Genomic DNA, 19,485 nt, shown 5'->3' with positions numbered 1-19,485 from the left:
CAGTAAACTGTGTAGGATACACTGAGCGTCACTCTGCAGGATGGTGTCGTCTGGTTGGTTCGGATGCTGCATGGCAATGGCTTGTGGGAATTCCCCCAGCATCCTTTGCTGGAAGTCCTCGAGCCGTTCATAGTCATAACCACGACAGACAAACTCCTTGTTCTGCACAAAGAGAAACATCAACAATGACATGTTAATGAATAACTTCAGTACACAACGGTTATAGTTGACTACAAATAATAAGTCAACTTGTGCTCTGATTTTATTGCTGAAGAGCTAGAAGTACTAGATGCTTTAGTAAAAGTCCAAAATGCACTCTCTTTTAACCCCTCTTCCAAATCCTGAGGGAAATGTAGCTGCTAAATGTTTAATGATGTGCTTCAGCTAGTCACCAACTGTGTCTGCTTCTGTTAAGTCCTGAGAAGCGAGTGTACAGATGGCTTTCAAATCTGTTTTCTTGCTAAACTAAAAACAGCCTCCTGCATCAGAGAAAAACACTTTAAGAGAGAGTTAACATCAAAGTTCAGCTGGAAACGAAACAATGTCATCAAACTCCATTTAAAGCTCAGTAAAGTAAGGTGGAGCTGCAGGTTAGGGTGAAAGGTCTGTTTGTCCATTACTGCAACAGTTCTCATCCTCTCATTTTCTTCTTAAAGATTATTATACAAATATAGATCATAGCTGCTTTAATGAAATATATGACATTTGGGCTTGTTATTTTTGCTTAAAGCAAACTCTAAATGGTAAAATAAGTGAATGAAATAGATACTTAGAAATGTCATGGACCCATTTTCTTATATTTTAAGATGATCCAGCGAGAATGTAATTATTTATCTAGAGCCTGATATTTACACAAAAAGTTATAACATACTTTAATGAGATTAATAACAGCAATAGCAGAGAACGGCTGATAGAGGTATAACCCACTTATTTTCAACTCTATCCCAGCTTTCTCTCTATTGCTTCTGACTTGTTCTCCCGCTGAAGCATGAAGGAGAAACGTAACCGTGCGCATCAGCAGAATCACAACTGTGTCAGGAGAGGCCGAGATGAGATTTAGTAAGTCGTACCCTGAGGAAGAAAGGAAACTTCCTGCCATAGAAGCCCATTCTGAAGAACTCCGGCTCGATCCTCTGCTGCTCGATGATGTTGTCATAATACGCTGCCTCCATTTTCTGTCACAGAATGATACACATGCAAAGGAGTCATTATGAATAATGATTTAATAACTGTAGGCTCTGTGTTTGCTGATGAGTGTGACAGTGCACAGGTAATTAGGACATTGTGTTTGACGCTGTACGGACATCACACTGCATAACAGGGTGACGGTGAACAAGGGAGCTGGAAGTCTCACCCTCCAGCATCACAAAGGATGTGTGTTTTATAATAACAGGAAGAATGCGAGACTTTGCTTACCCGTATCCAGCTGAGGCTCTGATAATCATATAAAGTCTCGTACTGGAAAGCCAGCTCCCGGCAGAGAGAGATCCCATATTCCCAGCACTGCAAAGTCAGAGATCAATTAGATGAATATAAAGAAAATCCTTTATGCGAGCCTTATCATTTGAAAGTAAGCAGAGAAAAAACGTAGTGAGAGTCTACCGAAGCAATGTTGGATTTGGAATTCAAAATAGCTTCAAAATGTATTTGATAACTAAAAAGAGGCCGATCTAAAGTCAGTCTTTCTTTATTTAAATGAAGTTGTATGTATGTTAACATCACATCATTCATTTATTTTTTACATAAAGTCAGCACCAGCCTCTACGAATAATAAAAAAAATAGGAGCAACTTGCATGTTGATTCTTTTACTGGATTATAAAAGGTTTTGTTGAGATGGTTACTGGAAAAGTGGAAATGTATGCTTTTATGTTTTACAGTACATGACCTGATCGGCTTCTTCTCTGGTTTCCTGATAAATCTTTCTATGTCTTTTGTAAGAAGGGGTTGCCTCTCTTTGTGAGTCAGGAGAGTGGGAGAGCCTGGAGGAGGGGATCTGTTTTGGTGTTGAGTTCAAATATCAACATCTTCTCCAGAATCACAGACTCAAACTTTAATTTGCCTACATTGTCAACCTTCAAGTTGTTCTTCAGAACATTAAGCTCTCTATTTGTCCTGGACAGATTTGAACATTTGTTACATCAGCAGATGAATCCCACAGGTACAGAACCGTGACTTATTCTTTTTCTATGAGGGCAGCAATAAAAACTAGATAGGACAAAGAGTTATTGAAGGAGGCCACTTTTATTTCCTCCTCAGCTGCTCCCACAGTCCAGAGGGCATTGTCCTCTCCGAAGCACAGACACCAGTCAACTAATCTCATTTTGTGGATGAATACTAGCCAGGAAGGAGTGAGTCGAGGAAGCAAATCTCATCTGACCCTTGTGTGGGCTAATCTTCATAGATATTTATATGATATCATTTTCACTGTTTGCTTAAGCACAGAATAATCTTTTATGATATATGCCAAAGCAATGAAAATGAGATGATGTTGTTTCGATAATCCACAGTTTTGGTTCTGGTCTCTTCACGGTAGACAGGATGTTGCCTAAAATATAAAACATTTTCTGGAAATACATTTACTCAAGTGTTGAAATTAAGTGCAGTTTTGTTGTACTAACTTGTGTTTTTGTACTTCTTAACTTGCTTTTATTTGCATCATTTGTAATTATATTTGTATCTATTGCCCTACATCAGTGTTATTGGACAGCATGTTTGTACATGTCTTGTTCTGTACCTGTTTTTGTATCTTGTTGTTTGCACCTAATACTCATTTGTTACTTCTCATGTTTGTATCTGGGACCAGAGACAACTGTATTTGTTTGTGTACTGTGCAGCAATGTGTAGATAAATGACCATCAATTATCTTGTCTCTTTTTTGGGACTTGTCCAGCACAATCCTAACAACACCGCTCCATCAATATAAAGCTAACTTTGCCTCGCCTCCATTTAAAAAGTTTCCTCTGAGCGTCAGTTGCAGTACATAGAGGCAGCAGTGAGAGATAACCCTATAAACATTCACTTGCCTTGCCCTTGTTGAAGTAGTGGAGGATTTTACGACTCAGGTTCTCCTTGCGTTGCCACTCGCTCTGACAGGGGTAGTGAAGGAAGTCCCTCAGGGGGCGGTCCTCCCACTGCAGCAGCTCCCAGTACAGCAGCAGGGTGAACGCTGCCTCTGTTGTTGAGGGGGCACAGGTCAGAGGTCATCAGAAGAAAAATGTAATAACGGCCGTCTAGTAAAACTAACCATGTTGAATAGTTTAGACTCGAGATGCAGTGATACACTAATATCTTTTTCCAGTTCTCGTGAACATGTGGCAAAATGTCCAAAAACACAAAATGCCCAGAGCATAGGGTGTGTTGCTTTGTTTGCAAAAGGAGGAAGTGCAAAATGTTGCACCTGAACAGAAATCGTATCAGCTGCTCTCAGTACTTTTACAATTTTCTACATCTTTCGTACATCTTATTATTACAATTTGGAAAAATGCTCAAAAACAAAAGTTGACAGCAAATACAGTTTATGTTTCATTTCAAACTAGTTTCTTAGTCGAATTTCAGTTTTGAGACATTTAATTTTTTTGTATTTTGTATGTGTGAATTCACATTTTTGAAGAACATTTTTTTAGGGGATTTACAAAATAAACACGTGCAAACACAGCCAACTCTGCAGAACATGAAATGTGTTTCAGTCATCTTGCCAACTGCCGGTTGTTTTTTCTACTTAAGTGATGAATAAGGTTGTACTTGATTAGTCATATTTGGCTACTTTAACACGCACACAATACGTACAGCCACCACTGCTAATAACGTGAGTCAAGCAAGAGCACTTAAGACATTTACAAGATTACCTGGAGTCACAACTTCCCCTGATTTCTTTGACATCGTGAGTGGCAGTACCAGACCTAATTCTGTCATGATTGTGATCTCAATGATTATGTTTGTTCATGTTTCTCTCCTACTGCCTCTGAAATCAATGGGAGAGGGGAAACAGCACAAGAAGTAAAACCCTCTCCTTTACCTGTGAAGTCCTCTGCTTGGAGATGCAGGTCACACAGCTTGTGGATGTAACGGATGTACATGTCCTCCTTGTTGACCTCTGATTTGTAAAAATTCTGGGGATGAATTAAACATGATGGTTACAATCTAATTCCATGTGTGAATATATTCATAAACGCGTTCTTCAAACTCTGCCGGGAATGACTCACCATGAGGTTGACGGAACCGCCAATTTTCTTGTTCTCCATCTCATCTCCTTTCATGCAGTCCCTACAAATATATTTCAAAAATCTTACTGCTCTGTAATTCCATGACAAAAACCATCAATTTGATTATGTTTAACGTAATCTCTAATCTCTGCATACCTGTAATCCAGTAATCGCTCCACAAGTCTTGTGACTGATGTGACAAATGAGATCCCCGTCTCTCTCCAGGTCTCCTGCTCTATCTTCTCCAGCAGGCTGCACATAAAACACAGTGAGATGTTCTTACTAAAGGTGACAAGCACAGGGAGTAAATAGATATGAATGACAACGTCTCTCCGTCTTAGCTGTGAGAGGACTACAGCTCACCTTGGATAAGGCCCAAAGAGCATGGTCCTGCAGTGTGACAGGCAGACAACACAGAGAGTATGTTAGAGGAAATACCATGAGAGCAGCATCACTCTGAGTATCACTCCACAGGCTCACTAAACACAGGTTTGATGCTTACAAAAGGCTGAAGAGCTCTCGGTGGTTATCATCGCCTTTCCCATCCGACACCATGCTGTCCAGCTTATCCATCAACTCTGCCTCCACCTACAGACATACATACATTCAGTAAAAAGATGTTGGTATATATTATACGTCAAAAAGATGTCCATATCTTTATCACAGCTGCTGCGTCACACAATCTGCCATCTTTACATAACACTATCATAATGACCTGTTTGAAGTTGCCGTTTTTCCTCTGCTCCCAATCCATCATGTCGTGGAAAATTGGGATCATAATATTTCGTACTTCGGTCTGAGGCACCAAGGTGACGCCGAGGAAGGGACCCATCATTCCTGGGATGAAGTGGGGCTTGTTGTCACCTGGATTACAAAGATGATTATAGATTGAAGTCATGTGTGTTGGTCATTTCCTAAAACCTTTCTGTATTTTGTGTATTTGTGTTTAGAGTCAGGTTGTCTGACGTACCTAATTTCTGCCACATGCTGAAGAGCTCATAAGCCATCATGACTCTCATATCTCCATGCCTATAAAGAAAAGAGTAGTGCATGAAGAATGAACAGTTAGATACATGATAAACCTGTGTTTGATAGAATCCACACAATTAATATCCTTAAGTTTCTTACTGTTGAGGAAATTCTTAAGAGAAACTGATAAATGATTCATGGACAAAGTTTGTCTTTTGTTATATTTAAGTAAGTAATAAAGAAAGTCAATATCCAAGTGAAATTGAACACGACACTTACTTGTCCAGGATTTTCTTTCTCTTTGCCGGGCCGAGCGCCTCCAGCTGCAGACTGGGCTGGTTGATGTACAGCACAGTGAGGCTGAAAAACGAGTTCCACACCTAACAAACAAAAACACAAGTAAATAAATGCTATGTTGAAAATGTTATTCAATACATCACACAGTCTATGTGCTGGGTTTCCTAAATGCTTGCCCCCCGCTACTCGGACACACCTTGAAATCAAAGTCAGCCTCAGAGAAGTTCTTGTGGAGAGCGGGAGACAGGAACTGTGTTGTCACTACGATGATGCTGCAGAAAGCAAACAACACACTGTCAGCTAACAGAACGAGCTAGCTGCCAAAAATAGATGAATAAATTGCATCACAAGCGTCACCTTCAGTTCAGGATTCTCCTAAGAGACTCTGATCTAATGGTTGGCTGTATTCCCTTACCGTCTCTGGGACAATGACTGCATGACAGAAATGGAAAAGCAGACTCACTGACTAGTCAGAAGCCTCATGACGCTCCAGTCTCGGGGAAAGATATTCAGTTTCATCAGATTGCGGAACACGCAGAAGATCTTCAACAGGAACTCCTAAAAAGGATTGTATTAGTTAAGTGTGGCAATAAACAGGCTGAAGCAAAAATGATTTGATCATTTGCAGCGGGAGATATCCTACCTTTAACTCCTCTTTGCTATGGAAGTTGTTGAGTAGATGGTGAAAGTGGAGCTCTGACATCGTCTGCAGCAGAGAGAGAAGACAGGAAACATACTCCCCCTGCCAAAGAAAGTGACAGAAATGGGCATTGAAGGTTAATCCACTCAAAAATATTAACTCAAATTCAACCTGTTTTAATTGCACGTCAAAGAGACACTTTGAGTGGAAGCTCACCGTTATCTCCGCCGTGCACTGGGGGCAGCGCTGGCCTCTGGACGTCTCCACAGAGTGAGACTTGCTCATGATGGACAGCAGGGTCTGCAGCAGCACATCCAGAAGGCTCTCCACCATCATCTCCACTTCCTCCTGAACAGAAGACTCCTGAGACACAAAGACATGCAACACGTTCCTTATGGGAATGCTTTAGTATGTGTGCTATCATGCTGTAGGTGCATTTCAATAATCTAATCTATTTTTTTTAAGTACATTTTATATTGCATTTTCTAATCAAATGAAACCTTTTTTGGAATCACATTCAATGTTAAGTCCTATCTGCTGAATATGCATGGTATATTGTTCAGTACCATTGAGCTAGTCTTAATGATGGCAAAGATGCTAGCAAGGATCCCAGAACAGATGAGCAGCTCCCTCTGCTGGCGCAGATGCAGGTGGATGTGATGCAGAACCACCGGCAGCAGAATACTACGAGACTCTGTGGCACGAGAGGAATAACAGAAAGGAGGCAGATTGAAGATAAAATGCATTTTGGTATCTTCAGAAAAACCCTTTGCATAATCATTAACAAGTGTCCTACCAGGGAAGAAGAAGAGGCGGCTCTCCACTGTACGAGCGATGGACTGCAGTTTGACTACATCCATGGACTGGCCGATGTCCACTGTGCTGGGCATGCTCCCTAGGGTGCCTCTGACATATTCGGCCACCTCCTGAACGGTGAACATCTGCAGCAGCTCATCAAAGATATCCGGGAAACTGTTCAACAGTGCTGCCTGACGGGGGGAAACAAAGGACACAGATAAAGGAGTTTGAAGGGTGCATACGGAATAATATTGTCACAAAAAACTGCGCTAACATGAATAAAAGCACCACAAAACATACCAGTAATAACAAATATTCTCTGAGTCACACAAAACTAAGCAAACCTGCAATTCATCCTTTAGAACAGGGGTGTCCAACTCAAGACATCATTTTATGTGGCCCTTAAGAGCTTGCAAAGAATATTATATACAATACAATTGGTGTAATTGTTGAATATTTGCCTTCAATTATTTGCCCTAGACTTCTGCTTTCAGACGTAGTTGCTTATGAAGTTATTACCAGAACTGATAATAATCCAATGCAGAGCCAATAATGTAATATGAAACATTATTTAATATATATTATATATTTATATATGCATATTTATATAGTCTTAAAGATATAACCGGTCCTTTGAGTGCAACCATAATGCTAATGTGGCCCACAATGAAATTGAGTTTGACACCCCTGCTTTAGAAGAAGCACCAACATTTTAAAACACAATACATGGCTTTCCGCAGCCATAATCTCAATTTAGCACTGATTTAGGAATACATCTTCCTTTACATCGACTGCATTGTGGAACCAACACAAGGGGGAGCTTGTGACTTACTGAGATGGACGAGACCCCCGGAGCATGATACCACAGAAAAGCATGCAGCTGCTCACACCTCTAAACTGTCCCAGAGCAAGACAAGGACGGGGCGAGGGGTTAAAGCATGAGTCACAACATGCACGGATGAGAGGTGAAATAAGTCAAAAGAATGAAAATAGAAACAAGTTAACAAATAAAAAGTCAACAATAAATCATGAATGAAACGTAAGATGATGGATAAATAAAAACATATATGATAAAGATAAAAGTTGACGCACTGTACGTCTTTAGAGCAGTAGAGTTTAGTGTGAACTTTCTGACCTGCGTGAACACCAAGTTCTCCGAGCTGCGGCTGTCCAGACTCAGGACGAAGCGGATGGACTGGAAAAGCTCCTGGATGCTCGCTCTGAACTGCTCCTCCTCCATCCCACAGGTGGCTCTGGAGTACAGGATGCGAGACTGGACGATAAACTTGAACAGGTACTCTAGAGCCTGAGGGGGGCAGGGGGGGGGGGCAGGAAGCAGAGGGGGAACTGCAGTCAGTGAATGTAAATGTAATTTCACACAATGAATTTCAATAAACGAAAGATACGATTCCACTATTCAGATTTTGTAAGAGAATACTTCTCTATGTGTTTTTTCTGAAAAGGAAATTCAAAGACCATGCGGAAATGTTTCACTCTGAAGTCCCTCACTGAGGCCTCACATGGCTTCACATTACTCCTTATCAGTTCCTCTGTTACCATTTCCTTCTAATTAATCCCAGTAGAAGGAGCCAGGAAAGACACAAAGGAAGGGAATTGATACTTTACCCTCATGGCTTCCTGGATGTGGTCCTGCCTGACGACCTCAGCCGAGCGGTCCATGTACCACTTCAGACATCGAATCAGCTCTCTGCAGGGACACAGTTTAATATTATGAGGCTCAATATCAAGTGTGACTTTGTAGGTTATTTAATTGAGATTTTCGTCTGTGTTTTAATGTTTTACTTGTATGCCAAAGCTCCAGCAAAGTGGTTTTGGATGTAGGCGTCCATGACAGGTCTGAAGTGGTAGAAACGGCTGTCCCTGAGCAGGTTGATGATGAAAACCTAAAAACATATTCATATAGATGTTAAGCTTACTTTCTCTGGCTACAGGCAAAACAAATCATGTAGTAGAGTATACTTATGCTCCTTTAATTGTCCTACCAGTGACTGGAAAACCAGCGGTCCGTATTTATCAGTGTTGTCATCTAAAAGACAGAAGAGCGTATCCAGGACATCTCGCAGGAACTGTGAGGGGAAACAAAGGAACACACAGGCTTCACATTAAAGGCCTCGTTGGAAACTAAAATAGAAACAAAGGGTAGCCCATTCATCCAGAAACACAGAAATAAAAACTTTTTTTAGTTCTGAAATGAGGTTTACAAATGAAAAACAGTATAAAATATGTTAAATAATAATATTATAAACACATAATCAGTAAGTCACACTTAAAATGCACCTTAGAAAACTATACTAGTGTCTTTTCTGTTATTAGATTACATATTTTTTTTAGCGTATAGTCAAGTACACCCAATAACCTCCCCTGCCGCACAGAAGGTAAACATTAATAATTCTCTTCATGAAATATGAATAATATGACGACAGTGACCTTGACAATCTCCTCTCCATTAATCTGACGTAATCGACCGAGGATGTCCAACACCCTGTCTGGATGTGCCTTCCAGTTGAGAAGAGCCAGCAGGTCCACTGGAAACAGAGTAAACTCAAATTGAGTTCAATTCAATCCAAGGGGAAATATAAATAAGAGCGTGTGAGATGGTGAATTACCATTTTGTGTGAGTTTGGTGGAGCAGAGTATTGTGGAGACCGAGAAGGTTTCTTTGGGGCTCCTCTGGAAGGGCAGGTTGGCTGGCAGGTTGGGGCAGCTGTTGAAGTCTTCTTTGCAGCACGGCAGACTCAGGTACAGACCCTGGTTACTGAAGGTGGCGTTTTCATCACACTGGAGGACGGATACCAGAGGGAACGAGAGGGTTTATTATGGTTTAAAGGCAACTTGGAGGTCAAAGAAGTTAACGAACAATGGCACTGAACCATCATCATCTTCATTATGGACGGAAAGTTGGGGTTGTCATACTTTCTTTATTCTGAGGGGGATACTTTAGGATGCTAACAAAGTTACACTGATCATACATATATTGGAAACTAACTGGATGCAGATAATCATATCTAACCTGTAGTATTTTGGATCCTGTTGTATTTTTGACTTTTTATTTTAATCATCCAGAATATTGTATATTATTTTGCTTATATTTGATATATTTTTCATTTTATTTGTAATTGTTAATTCTCTTTTCCACTTTATAAGTATTGTATTATATTAGTCTGAACACACTTCTGCTTCTGTGACAAAATAATTTCCCAAACTGGGATCAATAAAGTATCTATCTATCTATCCATCTATCTATCTATCTATCTATCTATCCATCTATCCATCTATCTATCCATCTATCTATCTATCTATCCATCTATCTATGTAACAAATTGTGGCACAGCAGGAATATTTCTTGAATCATTGTTGGGCATTTTGTATTTATTTGACTGTGAGACAGACAGACAGTGGGAAGAGAGTGGGTAAAATGCCAGACCAGTGCTATAAGGACCCTAATGGTATGCACTCTACCCAGAAAGCAACAAGTGCGCCCACACAAAAGGCTTCTAAGGCTGTTCAATTGATGATAGATAAATACGGCACATTATCTTTTCCAGTAAAAGGCAACTGGATTTTTTTGTACACCTTCTAAATGTGCATGAAAATCTTCAGACATATTCTTTAAATCCTCTTAGTTGATTATGTCATGCTTGTATTATTATTGTTGGTCCTTCCTGCACAGGGTTAACAGTCCTGAACAACACTTTGAATGTACACTGTTTGATCAGTCTCTCAGGGTTGCTCAGCTATCACATGGTATATACTGTACATGTTTCGAGTGAAATAGAGCAGAGAAAATGGATGGTGCATTTAATTACATGTTGGCAGAGCACAGAGTGACCGAGGGTCCACTGCTGAGGAAACACAATGAAGACAAACAGAGAGCCGGCAGCAGCTGACACCCGCCACAGCTGGGAGACTTTTGATTTAAAAGTTCAAGACACAAAGGTCATAGTTAAAGAGACAGCAAAGTGTGTCTTGTTAATATTGTTATATAACAACAATCATTATGACATTATTTATAGTTGATACAGAACACTGTTTATCTAATATGTGTGTTAAAACTTAAAGATTTTACTGAATTACAGACTTCCCTAGTTAGTGAAAAACATAATAGATGATGGTAGATGAGGAAATGTAACTTTAAGCATTAGTTTGCACGGACTTCTTTAAAGCAAACGTGTACCTCTGTAGTTGGCGTTAAACTGTGGAATTCTTTACCAAATGATTTAAAGGGCTGTATGGACATCTTTAAGTTTAACCAAATGTATAACGAAATAATAATTAAACAGTAATAAGAAGTCCAGTAACCTGTTTCGTTGATGGTAGTCTGTTGTGTTTATGGTTTTATGTTACTGAAAGTATTGGTTGTAAGCAGCGGTGATTAACAGACCATCTATTTGTGTGTAAGGAGCAGCTAAAATAAGACCTCCCTGCTCCTTTCCATCATGGCCTACAAAACAACTGATAGAAGTGTAGATGTTTAGTTCCATGAGTGGAATAAAACTAAGATATAATATATAATGAATCTGCACATACCTTGTACACATATAGCTCATGGCTTTCATCTGACAGTGTGGTCCCGTCCTCTCTCATCAGAGGAGTGAACGCAAAACCAAACAGTTTTTTCTCTCCTTTGTCTTTAGCTGAAAAGAAGCACATCATAGTATCATGTACCATGACACTGTATCAGCACAGCCCAACTACTTGTATAACTCAGAGCGTGATCCAATCTGTCGGAATAAACTCATACGCTGAGGGATGACTGCCACCGGGCTGCATTAGTGACTCACTGGAGCAGTGTCTGAACTCGAAGCGTAGGTGGGATCCTCTGAAACGATCTATGGGAATGGGCAGCTTGACCATCTCACTCCAGCGAGGGCTGTTGTTGTGGTAAAGGACGAAAGAGCGATATTCGCTGGAGCTGGGCTCGCCGCTGCCCAAACTGATGCAGTCCTGAGAAGAAAGGCAGCACAGTAGATTGTTTTTAGTGACATGTTGTTAATGACGTATCAAATTAGTGTTAATGACACATGAGGAAGTATGGTTAGGTTACACTCATTAACTCATGCACATATGTGTCATACTTTGAGTGTGTCCCCGTCGGCGTAAAGTACGTAGAGTGTGACTTCGATGTTCTTCTGGACGCTTTTGCCGCCCCTCTCAAACTCTCCCCTCTCCAGGGTCAGATACAGGTCGTTGCGTGTGTCACCTAAGACAAATACGAAGGGGAAATGTTAGTAAAAGAAAATTCCACCAACACTTCAAAGACTGGTGAGCACTAGTACTGCCCTGTCGGTTGGGAAAAAAGCTTTTTATAAAGTTATAATAGCTAGAGGTTGATGGCACATAGTCACTTGTATTAAAATTGCTCACAGAAGCCAGAAGCGCTTGCTTTCATGTTGCAGCCTAACGCCTGCATAAGGATGATCCATCCCACAAATGGAAATTGATTTTCTATAATTAAGGAAAAGTTAAAAATTATAAAACTTATATTGTTAAAATAACAATAATCGTCTTTTGTCAATAGCTTAACACACACATCTTATTTAATGGTGGTCTATGGGGAAAATAGTTCCGTAATTTTTTAGACGCAACGTCTCAAGGGGCCACAGCTCTCCTCACATCCACGGTGAAGGAATATGTGAAGTTTACTAAACATCTGTCGCTCGCTCCTCATCTCCACTCCATGCTACATTAATAGCTGCTAGCATAACACCTTGATCTCTGCTCCCAACTGCCACATTAAATTGCATTATGGGTAACGACGGGCGTCAGGTTTAAACAAGTAAGAACAATGAATAGAACAAAAAAGAGACTATATCTGTGGCTCTGCTACATGCATCTTAGGCCTTTTGTGAGTGCAATGCTAAAGGCTAAATCTGCGGAGCATTCCTTTAAGCTTGACACACTAACTAGGAAGTCATGCGCAGAATCTTGAGGTTTAGAGTCATAACACGACATAGACATCTCAGTAGACTATTAGAACCAACATGTGTCCTGTTCTGGCGATGTTAATACTTTATAATGTACATGTCAGCCTCTGCCCCACAGATGAACTGCGAGTGGTCAGCATAAATTAAGACTAAGATGTGCACCACACGTCATTGTTCCAGTTAATGAGAAATGACCCAGCTGAGCTTTAATACACTGTAGCTCATGGCTGCCTCAGCACCTTTTGTGAGGTCAGTGTTTAATGCAATAAATATCAGTGGCAACAGCGGAGGAAGATATTGCAGTTATTTATAAAATCAGATTATAGTTATTTATATCCAAGTCATTTCCTTGGGGACGCATGAGTCACAAGAGGTGATATTGGGAGGTATTTCAGGCTAACTGGTGAGGAGAGGATGGGAGAGGAGAGGATGGGAGAGGAGAGGAGAAGATCATACATTCTCAGTAGACACAAAGCAGAGCCATGATATCTGATGAAATATACCGAAATAAACACACACCTCAGATTTTCTCTCTCTCTCTCTCTCTTTGAGATATCTTTGAAGACCTCTGCTTTTCATAAGTTGCTCAGCACCTGACCTAAATGCAGATCTCACAAAAATACTGTAGGGAGTGACACATCCGAGAGCCTCCTAAACACCAGTGGTGGAAGAAGTACCAGTAACAATAAAAACATTCAAGAATATTGCATTACAAGTAAAAATCCTGCACTCATAATCTTACTCGGTAATACTGATGCATTTAAATACTTTATACACAGCTGTGTATTTTGATGTTCCCAATCCTGGGTCCTCTGGAAAGGGTCGAAGATAACTCTGAAGGTTGAAGGATGAAATGAGAAATGCAATGAACCTACATTCTTCTTCCTTACTAATTTGAGTTCATTTTCTGAGAATGTTTCTTTAATTACCTCAGTAAAGGAAGTCATATTTTTGGTTCAGTATCTGTTCGGTTTGTCGGTCAGTAGGATCACGGAAAAATGACTGACCCGATTTTCAGGAAACTTGGTTCAAGGGTGATACATCGGCCAAAAAGGAACCAATAACCATTGCAGCAGATCTGAATCATGAGGTGAATACACACATTACTTTTCACTTATGGATTCAGTCTTGGCGGAGGTCTGCTCTCTCTGAAGGCACTTCTAGTTTATGCTGTTTTTATCAAATGTTTAATATGTTTACCTCTTCGGGACTGACATTGTTATTTAAATTAAACTTTCTGAAAGTTCAGACAGGGAATGTCTCTTTAACAACTCATGACATCCCTGAAATGTAACAAAAGGCCACTACTATTGAAAAAATGTTGTACAAATATTGTATTTTGTTATTTTACTCAATGTTTACTGTAACTGTAGAAAAATGTAGCACCAGTATAAAGTAGCATCAAAATGAAAAAGTGAAGTACAGCAGATAAATAAATGAACATTTCCTTGGCACAACACTCTGCTCTCTCCTACATCTTCCTGTTTCCTGCGGTTTTCTTCTATTTAATCTTTCACCCCCATCCTCCTTGCCCTATCCCTGTCCTCCTTCATCTTCATCTTCTGTACCCTGACCTGTGAGCGTCCCCTCTTTTCATTCCTCCAAGCCATCTGGCCTCTGGTTTCCACCTCCTCCTTGAACTCTCCGTCCCCATTACCGCCCGCTGCTCTCTGCCTCCTCACCTGGCAGGATGACATCTGGGAAACCCAGTTTGCGTGTGAGTGCCAGGGCCCTGTTGAACACGGCCTGGTTCTCCCGTCGGATTTGCTCCAGCTCACCTCGCAGCAGCTGCAGGGAAATGATGAGGCCTGGGGGCAAGAGTAAGCACATGTGTGTGTGTGTTAAAATGGGGCGAAAAAGGCAAATGAAGAGGTGTGGGGTTGTGGGAGGAATGTGAAATTAAAGGGAAAGTATAAGCGTAGGGGCAAAGAAGAAGGCAGGCGGGAAAAGGAGGGACAGAGGGGTATTTAAAGGACATTAGTCAGAATGTGGGGGAGGAAAAGAGAGACACGAGAGTGGATGGAGAGACGTGATCGAAGCCAGGGACAACAGAGGGAGGCAGGAGAAACCGTGTCGTGAAAATCCGCAAAGAAGCAAGAAAAAATATGGCTACCACAGAAATCTAGTGACAGATTTTTGTAAGGCATGAGTCATATATCAAACTGTGAGATGCACATAAAAAAAAAGAGTAATAGTGAAGTGGAGAGATCACGCCTACATGTTGAACATTTCACAAAGCAAGATAGATTTTTTAATCAGAACCAAGAAGATGATTGGCATTATCTTTCAAAGGATCAAATTCAATGGCTGAGCTGAAGTGTTTTCTTCTTTAGGTGAATGTTATCACAGTGACAGTTAGGGGAGGGTGACATACAGTGAAGTCTTTATTGAAATTAATGGATATGAGGGTATAGTTTCTATACAATCCATCATTGTCAAACATTGCTAGATACATTCATATTGGGGTAATGTCTATTTTTGTCCAAATCCTAAAAGGAACACTTCCTAATTCTTGGAAATATAAATATTTGGCTTGTTCTTATAGTCCTCTGCGAAATAACACAATGAGAACGTATACTTCACAGCCATATTTGTTTTCTTGCCAAGTGTTAGCTTAGAATATTGAAGCCACTGCCTTAGTTATCTTTTAAATATAAAGCTACAGCTGGAAGTTGATAGGCTTAACTAAGGACAATTTAAGTCTATTTCTTGGCCAGGAGCAGAAGTCACTGTTTATGGCAAAGATACAGAAATGTCCTGTTTTCTCAGAATAATCCACATACATTGCTTCCAAGAAGGAAATAGTGCCTCTAGCACTGATGGCAGCACGTTCTTTAGAGAGTTAAAGGTAAAGAAAAGACTATAAGCAAATGAAATGAGCTCTCAAATCTTGACAAAACACAACCATAATTGTCTGTATGTCTAGATACCATAGCACAATCACAGTCACATCACCTGCCCTTGACCCAAGACCTCCCCTAACTTGCTTACTCGCTGTGAACTGCTTTGAATAAAAACAATAGCAGCAAACGTTGAATTTTCTTCTCTATAAATTCTAACCGAAAGAAAAAAAGGTGTGAATTTAATCAATGGGAGAACAAACAGGGATCTGGGGCCTCATTTATAAAGGGATATACGCTCAAAAAATGGCGTACGGCAGTTTCTACGCAATGTTTGCGATTTATAAAATACTAACTTGACGTGCGGTCCTCCACGCAAACTCTAACCCATGCGTACGCACTAAGCACAAAAACGGGAGAGACGAGAAACTGCGACACCGTTGGCAGAAGGAACAATGGAGAGAAATATGTGGAAATAATACCATCAATAAAATGTTACCTCTCATTTATCATATGTGAAGAATTCATTTTCAAACATTGATTAAAGCCAATCTTAAAATGATTGAACAAACGCCTGTTTGAGACTCCTCAGTGCACACAAAAACATAACTGGGTGAAATAAATAAATACGGATATGTTATTTAAAACCACCTCGAATATGTTGTGTTAATGTTATGAAATGTTTTCTCATAAATGATGCGGTAAGCAGGAAGATAGAATTACGTCTAAACTGACGCCGTTTTGCATTTCTATAGGTTGTAGATACGAGCATGGTTTTATATACCATCATGTTTAATCATGTTTTATGCCGTTTGCCAAGACTTGATAAGTTGCTCGTAAAACACAGGAGGTATGGAAACTAAGAGCACCATATGTGGTAAATTGTACAGCTAATATAACACAACACATTAGTTGTATTTCCTTTAACTGGTGGATATAGAGTTGCTGTGGGGGGGGGGGGGTTGAGATGGACAGGCTGCAGTGGAGACGCTGCGCACAGCTGATCGACAGCTGGGACACAAACCGCCAAATACAAAAACATAATTCAGATCCAGTCATCATGACTCCACTCCGGAGGGATCCCCCAATCATTTCTTAGAGTTACTCATCAAGGGGGGGGTCTCCTGTCCCCGGTACAAACACACTGCCTGAGGAAGTCTAGGTGAATTATTTTTGTCATTAACCTTTTTCGGACCACTTATTTATTTTGGTGACGATCCGACCTCCATGCTGCTACTCTGGTTCAAACTGCATCCACCAAACAATATGATTTATCTCGACCTCCCCAAAATAACCAAAATCTGACACGATGTGAGATGTTTTTTTTTAGCTGTTCTGTCGTCATTTCCTGCGATCTTCTCCATAAAGTCAGTCAAAATGAATGAAAGGGCGTTTCTTTGACTACTTATAGGCAAACATGGCGTTACGTGAAGCCCGCAAAAGCTGCACCGCATTTTGAGTCGGTTGTGATTTATAGAGGGAAACAGGCGTAGGAAGTGCCATACGCACTTTCCTCGCCGGTAGGCAATGTTTGGTGAATCGGAAAGTGGCGGAAAATGTATGGACCTATTTTTCGGATTTCTATTACGTAAGCAACCTTCCCACGTCAATGATACGCACGGCGTTATACATGAGGCCCCAGATCAGTATAGACGTCATATTTACCATAGTTGGTGCTGGGAGCGGAGTACTTGGTGTTGGACTTGCGGATGATGTTCTCCTGTATCTGGTGCCACTCGTTCTCATTGTTACATCTGTAGAGAGAGACAGTTGGGTGGGGCTGTTAACAACGCACCCATTAGTGGGTCCAGATGGAGGGATTGGGACTGTGTGCATGGGGACTACATGAACAGCATGTGTCCCTGAGCCGATTTCCTCCTGGAGAAAAGGTAGCAGCAGGGGGAGGTGCTATCAAGCAGCACATTAGCCCAAATGCACAGCTCACTAAGCAAACCTGACAGCCAGCTCTCTACCAGCCTTTTTCATTACTGTGGGCCTGTAGGCCCCTGGGATGGCATGGGGAAATGCACAGACTGGAGCATTATAGGAGCCGACAGTTTGGAGACAGCTCAGCACTGAATCACTGCTTTCTTTTTAAAGGGAAGAGCTCTTCGCCTAGGCAGAGGAATCCAATATAAACGACAGCTTTCTATTCTAAAAAATCTTTATTTCAAACTGAGCTGTAAAGTTATCCTGGAAAATACAACATGAGAAAAATGTCGCACACAACAGGATGGCAGAGCGCATGAATGACCTCTGACCCCGAGCGGACGCTAGGGAGGACACTGCAGACACAAGGAGCAATCCTAGCTGTTGACTGACAAGAGAAAGTGCTGAGCTTGGTGTTGTTTTTTTTCTTTGTCCTCTAACTTTGCTCAATTATCTAAGTGTCATCTCCCCCGATCTCTTCCCCTCTCCTTCTCTGTGTCTCCCTCCTTCTCTGGGTTGGCCGGCGTACAGGAGAGGCTCTCTGTGGCGAAGCCTAACAGAAGCAGCCAGATTCACAACACGCCAAGTGCCCTATCTCGGGCCCAGGGTGAGCAGCTATTGATTTTCCAGAGGACACTTCATTATCATTCTGGTCAAAACACACCAGGCATCAACACTGGAGCACTAGGTTGTCATGCACGACATTTGCAGAACAGTCACATTTCACGCCTCACTGCGTAGACTCTTTAACTCTATTTCCAAAAGAACAGAAGCCACGCAACTTCTACTAAGCAGTTAAACTGACATCTGTATACAAATAATATTCAGTTTCACGCTTTAAATGCCAGAGAAATTAGTTTTTAGGGCGACGGTATTTATAATGAAGAAGAGCTCAGGTTTAACTCACGTGTAAACTTTGAGCACAAAGTCCTTCTCCTCTTTGAGGTCTGTGATCGTGTGGAAAACGTCACTCATGGCAAGAACTGCGCAGCCATAAGGTCGTCTGTACTGCACATGCGGGGGGCCTTTCTTTGAGTCGTTCAGCAGCATTCGACCTGGAAACAGAAAGGAGAGGGATGCGCTAAAACATAAGCATTGATAAACCAATTTGTTTTATTATTAAACACTGTGCCATATTTACCAGTTCTTATGACATGTGCAACAATGTACAGATCTCTCTTCAAGTCTTTACTGCTTAGGTCCTAACGAGAAATGGGATGAAAAATTTCCCTTAAGTATTTGAAGTATACAATATTTATATTGAAGACTTGAAGGGAACATATGTTACCGTGAAGAGAGCACACAGACGGTCAACCTTCTCTGGATTCTTTGGTCCTCCATTTTTGTTCAGTTTCACCATGAACTTCTCGCTGCAAAAAAAGCCAGTTCACAGGTTCAGAGTGTCAACCACAGAAGGCCTCAGTCAATCTGCTGGTCAGACATAGTGTGTGGACATATGTGAGTGCAGTTTGCATCGGGGGATCATTTGGTTATGAGTGCACTGACATTCCCCCCCCCCCCCCATACCTGATCTGTTTGGCCTCCCGAGTATCATACAGAGAGAAGAAGACGTCTGCATCCTCGCTGATGCTGTTGTAGGTAAAGCTCTTCAGGTTGATGAAGAGGTGGTGTGACACAGGGACACGGCAACCGTCACCATGGCGTTGTCTCGTGCTGTCACCCTGGGAACAAAGAAAAAAGTGACAGCTAAAAAGGCTGCTCCTCACTGTGATTGAGGCTGAGTACCTGCCACTCAGTTAATGGATATGCCTATTTAGCAGATCAATGGGGGTACTGTAAGAGGTGAATAATTCATGAATATATGCCCTACAGTGTACTTCATCCTGTCACATGTACATGCTAT

General features: G+C 41.1%; 1 protein-coding gene across 5 annotated transcripts in view; it reads right to left on the bottom strand.

The window, feature by feature from the left end:
• The window catches only part of LOC307035141 (dedicator of cytokinesis protein 3-like), a 48,049-nt gene that overhangs the window by 10,112 nt on the left and 18,452 nt on the right, over positions 1-19,485 (bottom strand). For 4 of the 5 annotated variants that reach the window (XM_079674177.1, XM_079674175.1, XM_079674176.1 and 1 more), the window contains exons 9-41: positions 19,149-19,303; positions 18,910-18,991; positions 18,763-18,823; positions 18,529-18,676; positions 17,358-17,446; positions 14,535-14,660; positions 12,004-12,128; positions 11,710-11,872; positions 11,456-11,562; positions 9,535-9,706; positions 9,356-9,453; positions 8,911-8,994; positions 8,711-8,811; positions 8,534-8,615; positions 8,043-8,213; positions 6,906-7,098; positions 6,676-6,803; positions 6,326-6,472; positions 6,113-6,211; positions 5,933-6,027; positions 5,666-5,741; positions 5,452-5,552; positions 5,174-5,232; positions 4,919-5,067; positions 4,706-4,791; positions 4,567-4,593; positions 4,360-4,455; positions 4,204-4,264; positions 4,017-4,110; positions 3,025-3,173; positions 1,417-1,503; positions 1,071-1,175; positions 21-162 (exon numbers count right to left, since the gene is read on the bottom strand). In XM_079674177.1, the coding sequence (XP_079530303.1) occupies positions 21-162; positions 1,071-1,175; positions 1,417-1,503; positions 3,025-3,173; positions 4,017-4,110; positions 4,204-4,264; positions 4,360-4,455; positions 4,567-4,593; positions 4,706-4,791; positions 4,919-5,067; positions 5,174-5,232; positions 5,452-5,552; positions 5,666-5,741; positions 5,933-6,027; positions 6,113-6,211; positions 6,326-6,472; positions 6,676-6,803; positions 6,906-7,098; positions 8,043-8,213; positions 8,534-8,615; positions 8,711-8,811; positions 8,911-8,994; positions 9,356-9,453; positions 9,535-9,706; positions 11,456-11,562; positions 11,710-11,872; positions 12,004-12,128; positions 14,535-14,660; positions 17,358-17,446; positions 18,529-18,676; positions 18,763-18,823; positions 18,910-18,991; positions 19,149-19,303 (3,658 nt within the window). The remainder of the gene's footprint in view (positions 1-20; positions 163-1,070; positions 1,176-1,416; positions 1,504-3,024; positions 3,174-4,016; positions 4,111-4,203; positions 4,265-4,359; positions 4,456-4,566; positions 4,594-4,705; positions 4,792-4,918; positions 5,068-5,173; positions 5,233-5,451; positions 5,553-5,665; positions 5,742-5,932; positions 6,028-6,112; positions 6,212-6,325; positions 6,473-6,675; positions 6,804-6,905; positions 7,099-8,042; positions 8,214-8,533; positions 8,616-8,710; positions 8,812-8,910; positions 8,995-9,355; positions 9,454-9,534; positions 9,707-11,455; positions 11,563-11,709; positions 11,873-12,003; positions 12,129-14,534; positions 14,661-17,357; positions 17,447-18,528; positions 18,677-18,762; positions 18,824-18,909; positions 18,992-19,148; positions 19,304-19,485) is intronic. The other variant, XM_079674174.1, reaches the window with a different exon arrangement.

This window comes from Notothenia rossii (genome assembly GCF_949606895.1).
Source record: "Notothenia rossii genome assembly, chromosome: 4".
NCBI classification, from domain to species: domain Eukaryota; kingdom Metazoa; phylum Chordata; class Actinopteri; order Perciformes; family Nototheniidae; genus Notothenia; species Notothenia rossii.
Note: the sequence above shows the minus strand (reverse complement) of the source record. Positions and strands in the feature narration are given on the sequence as shown.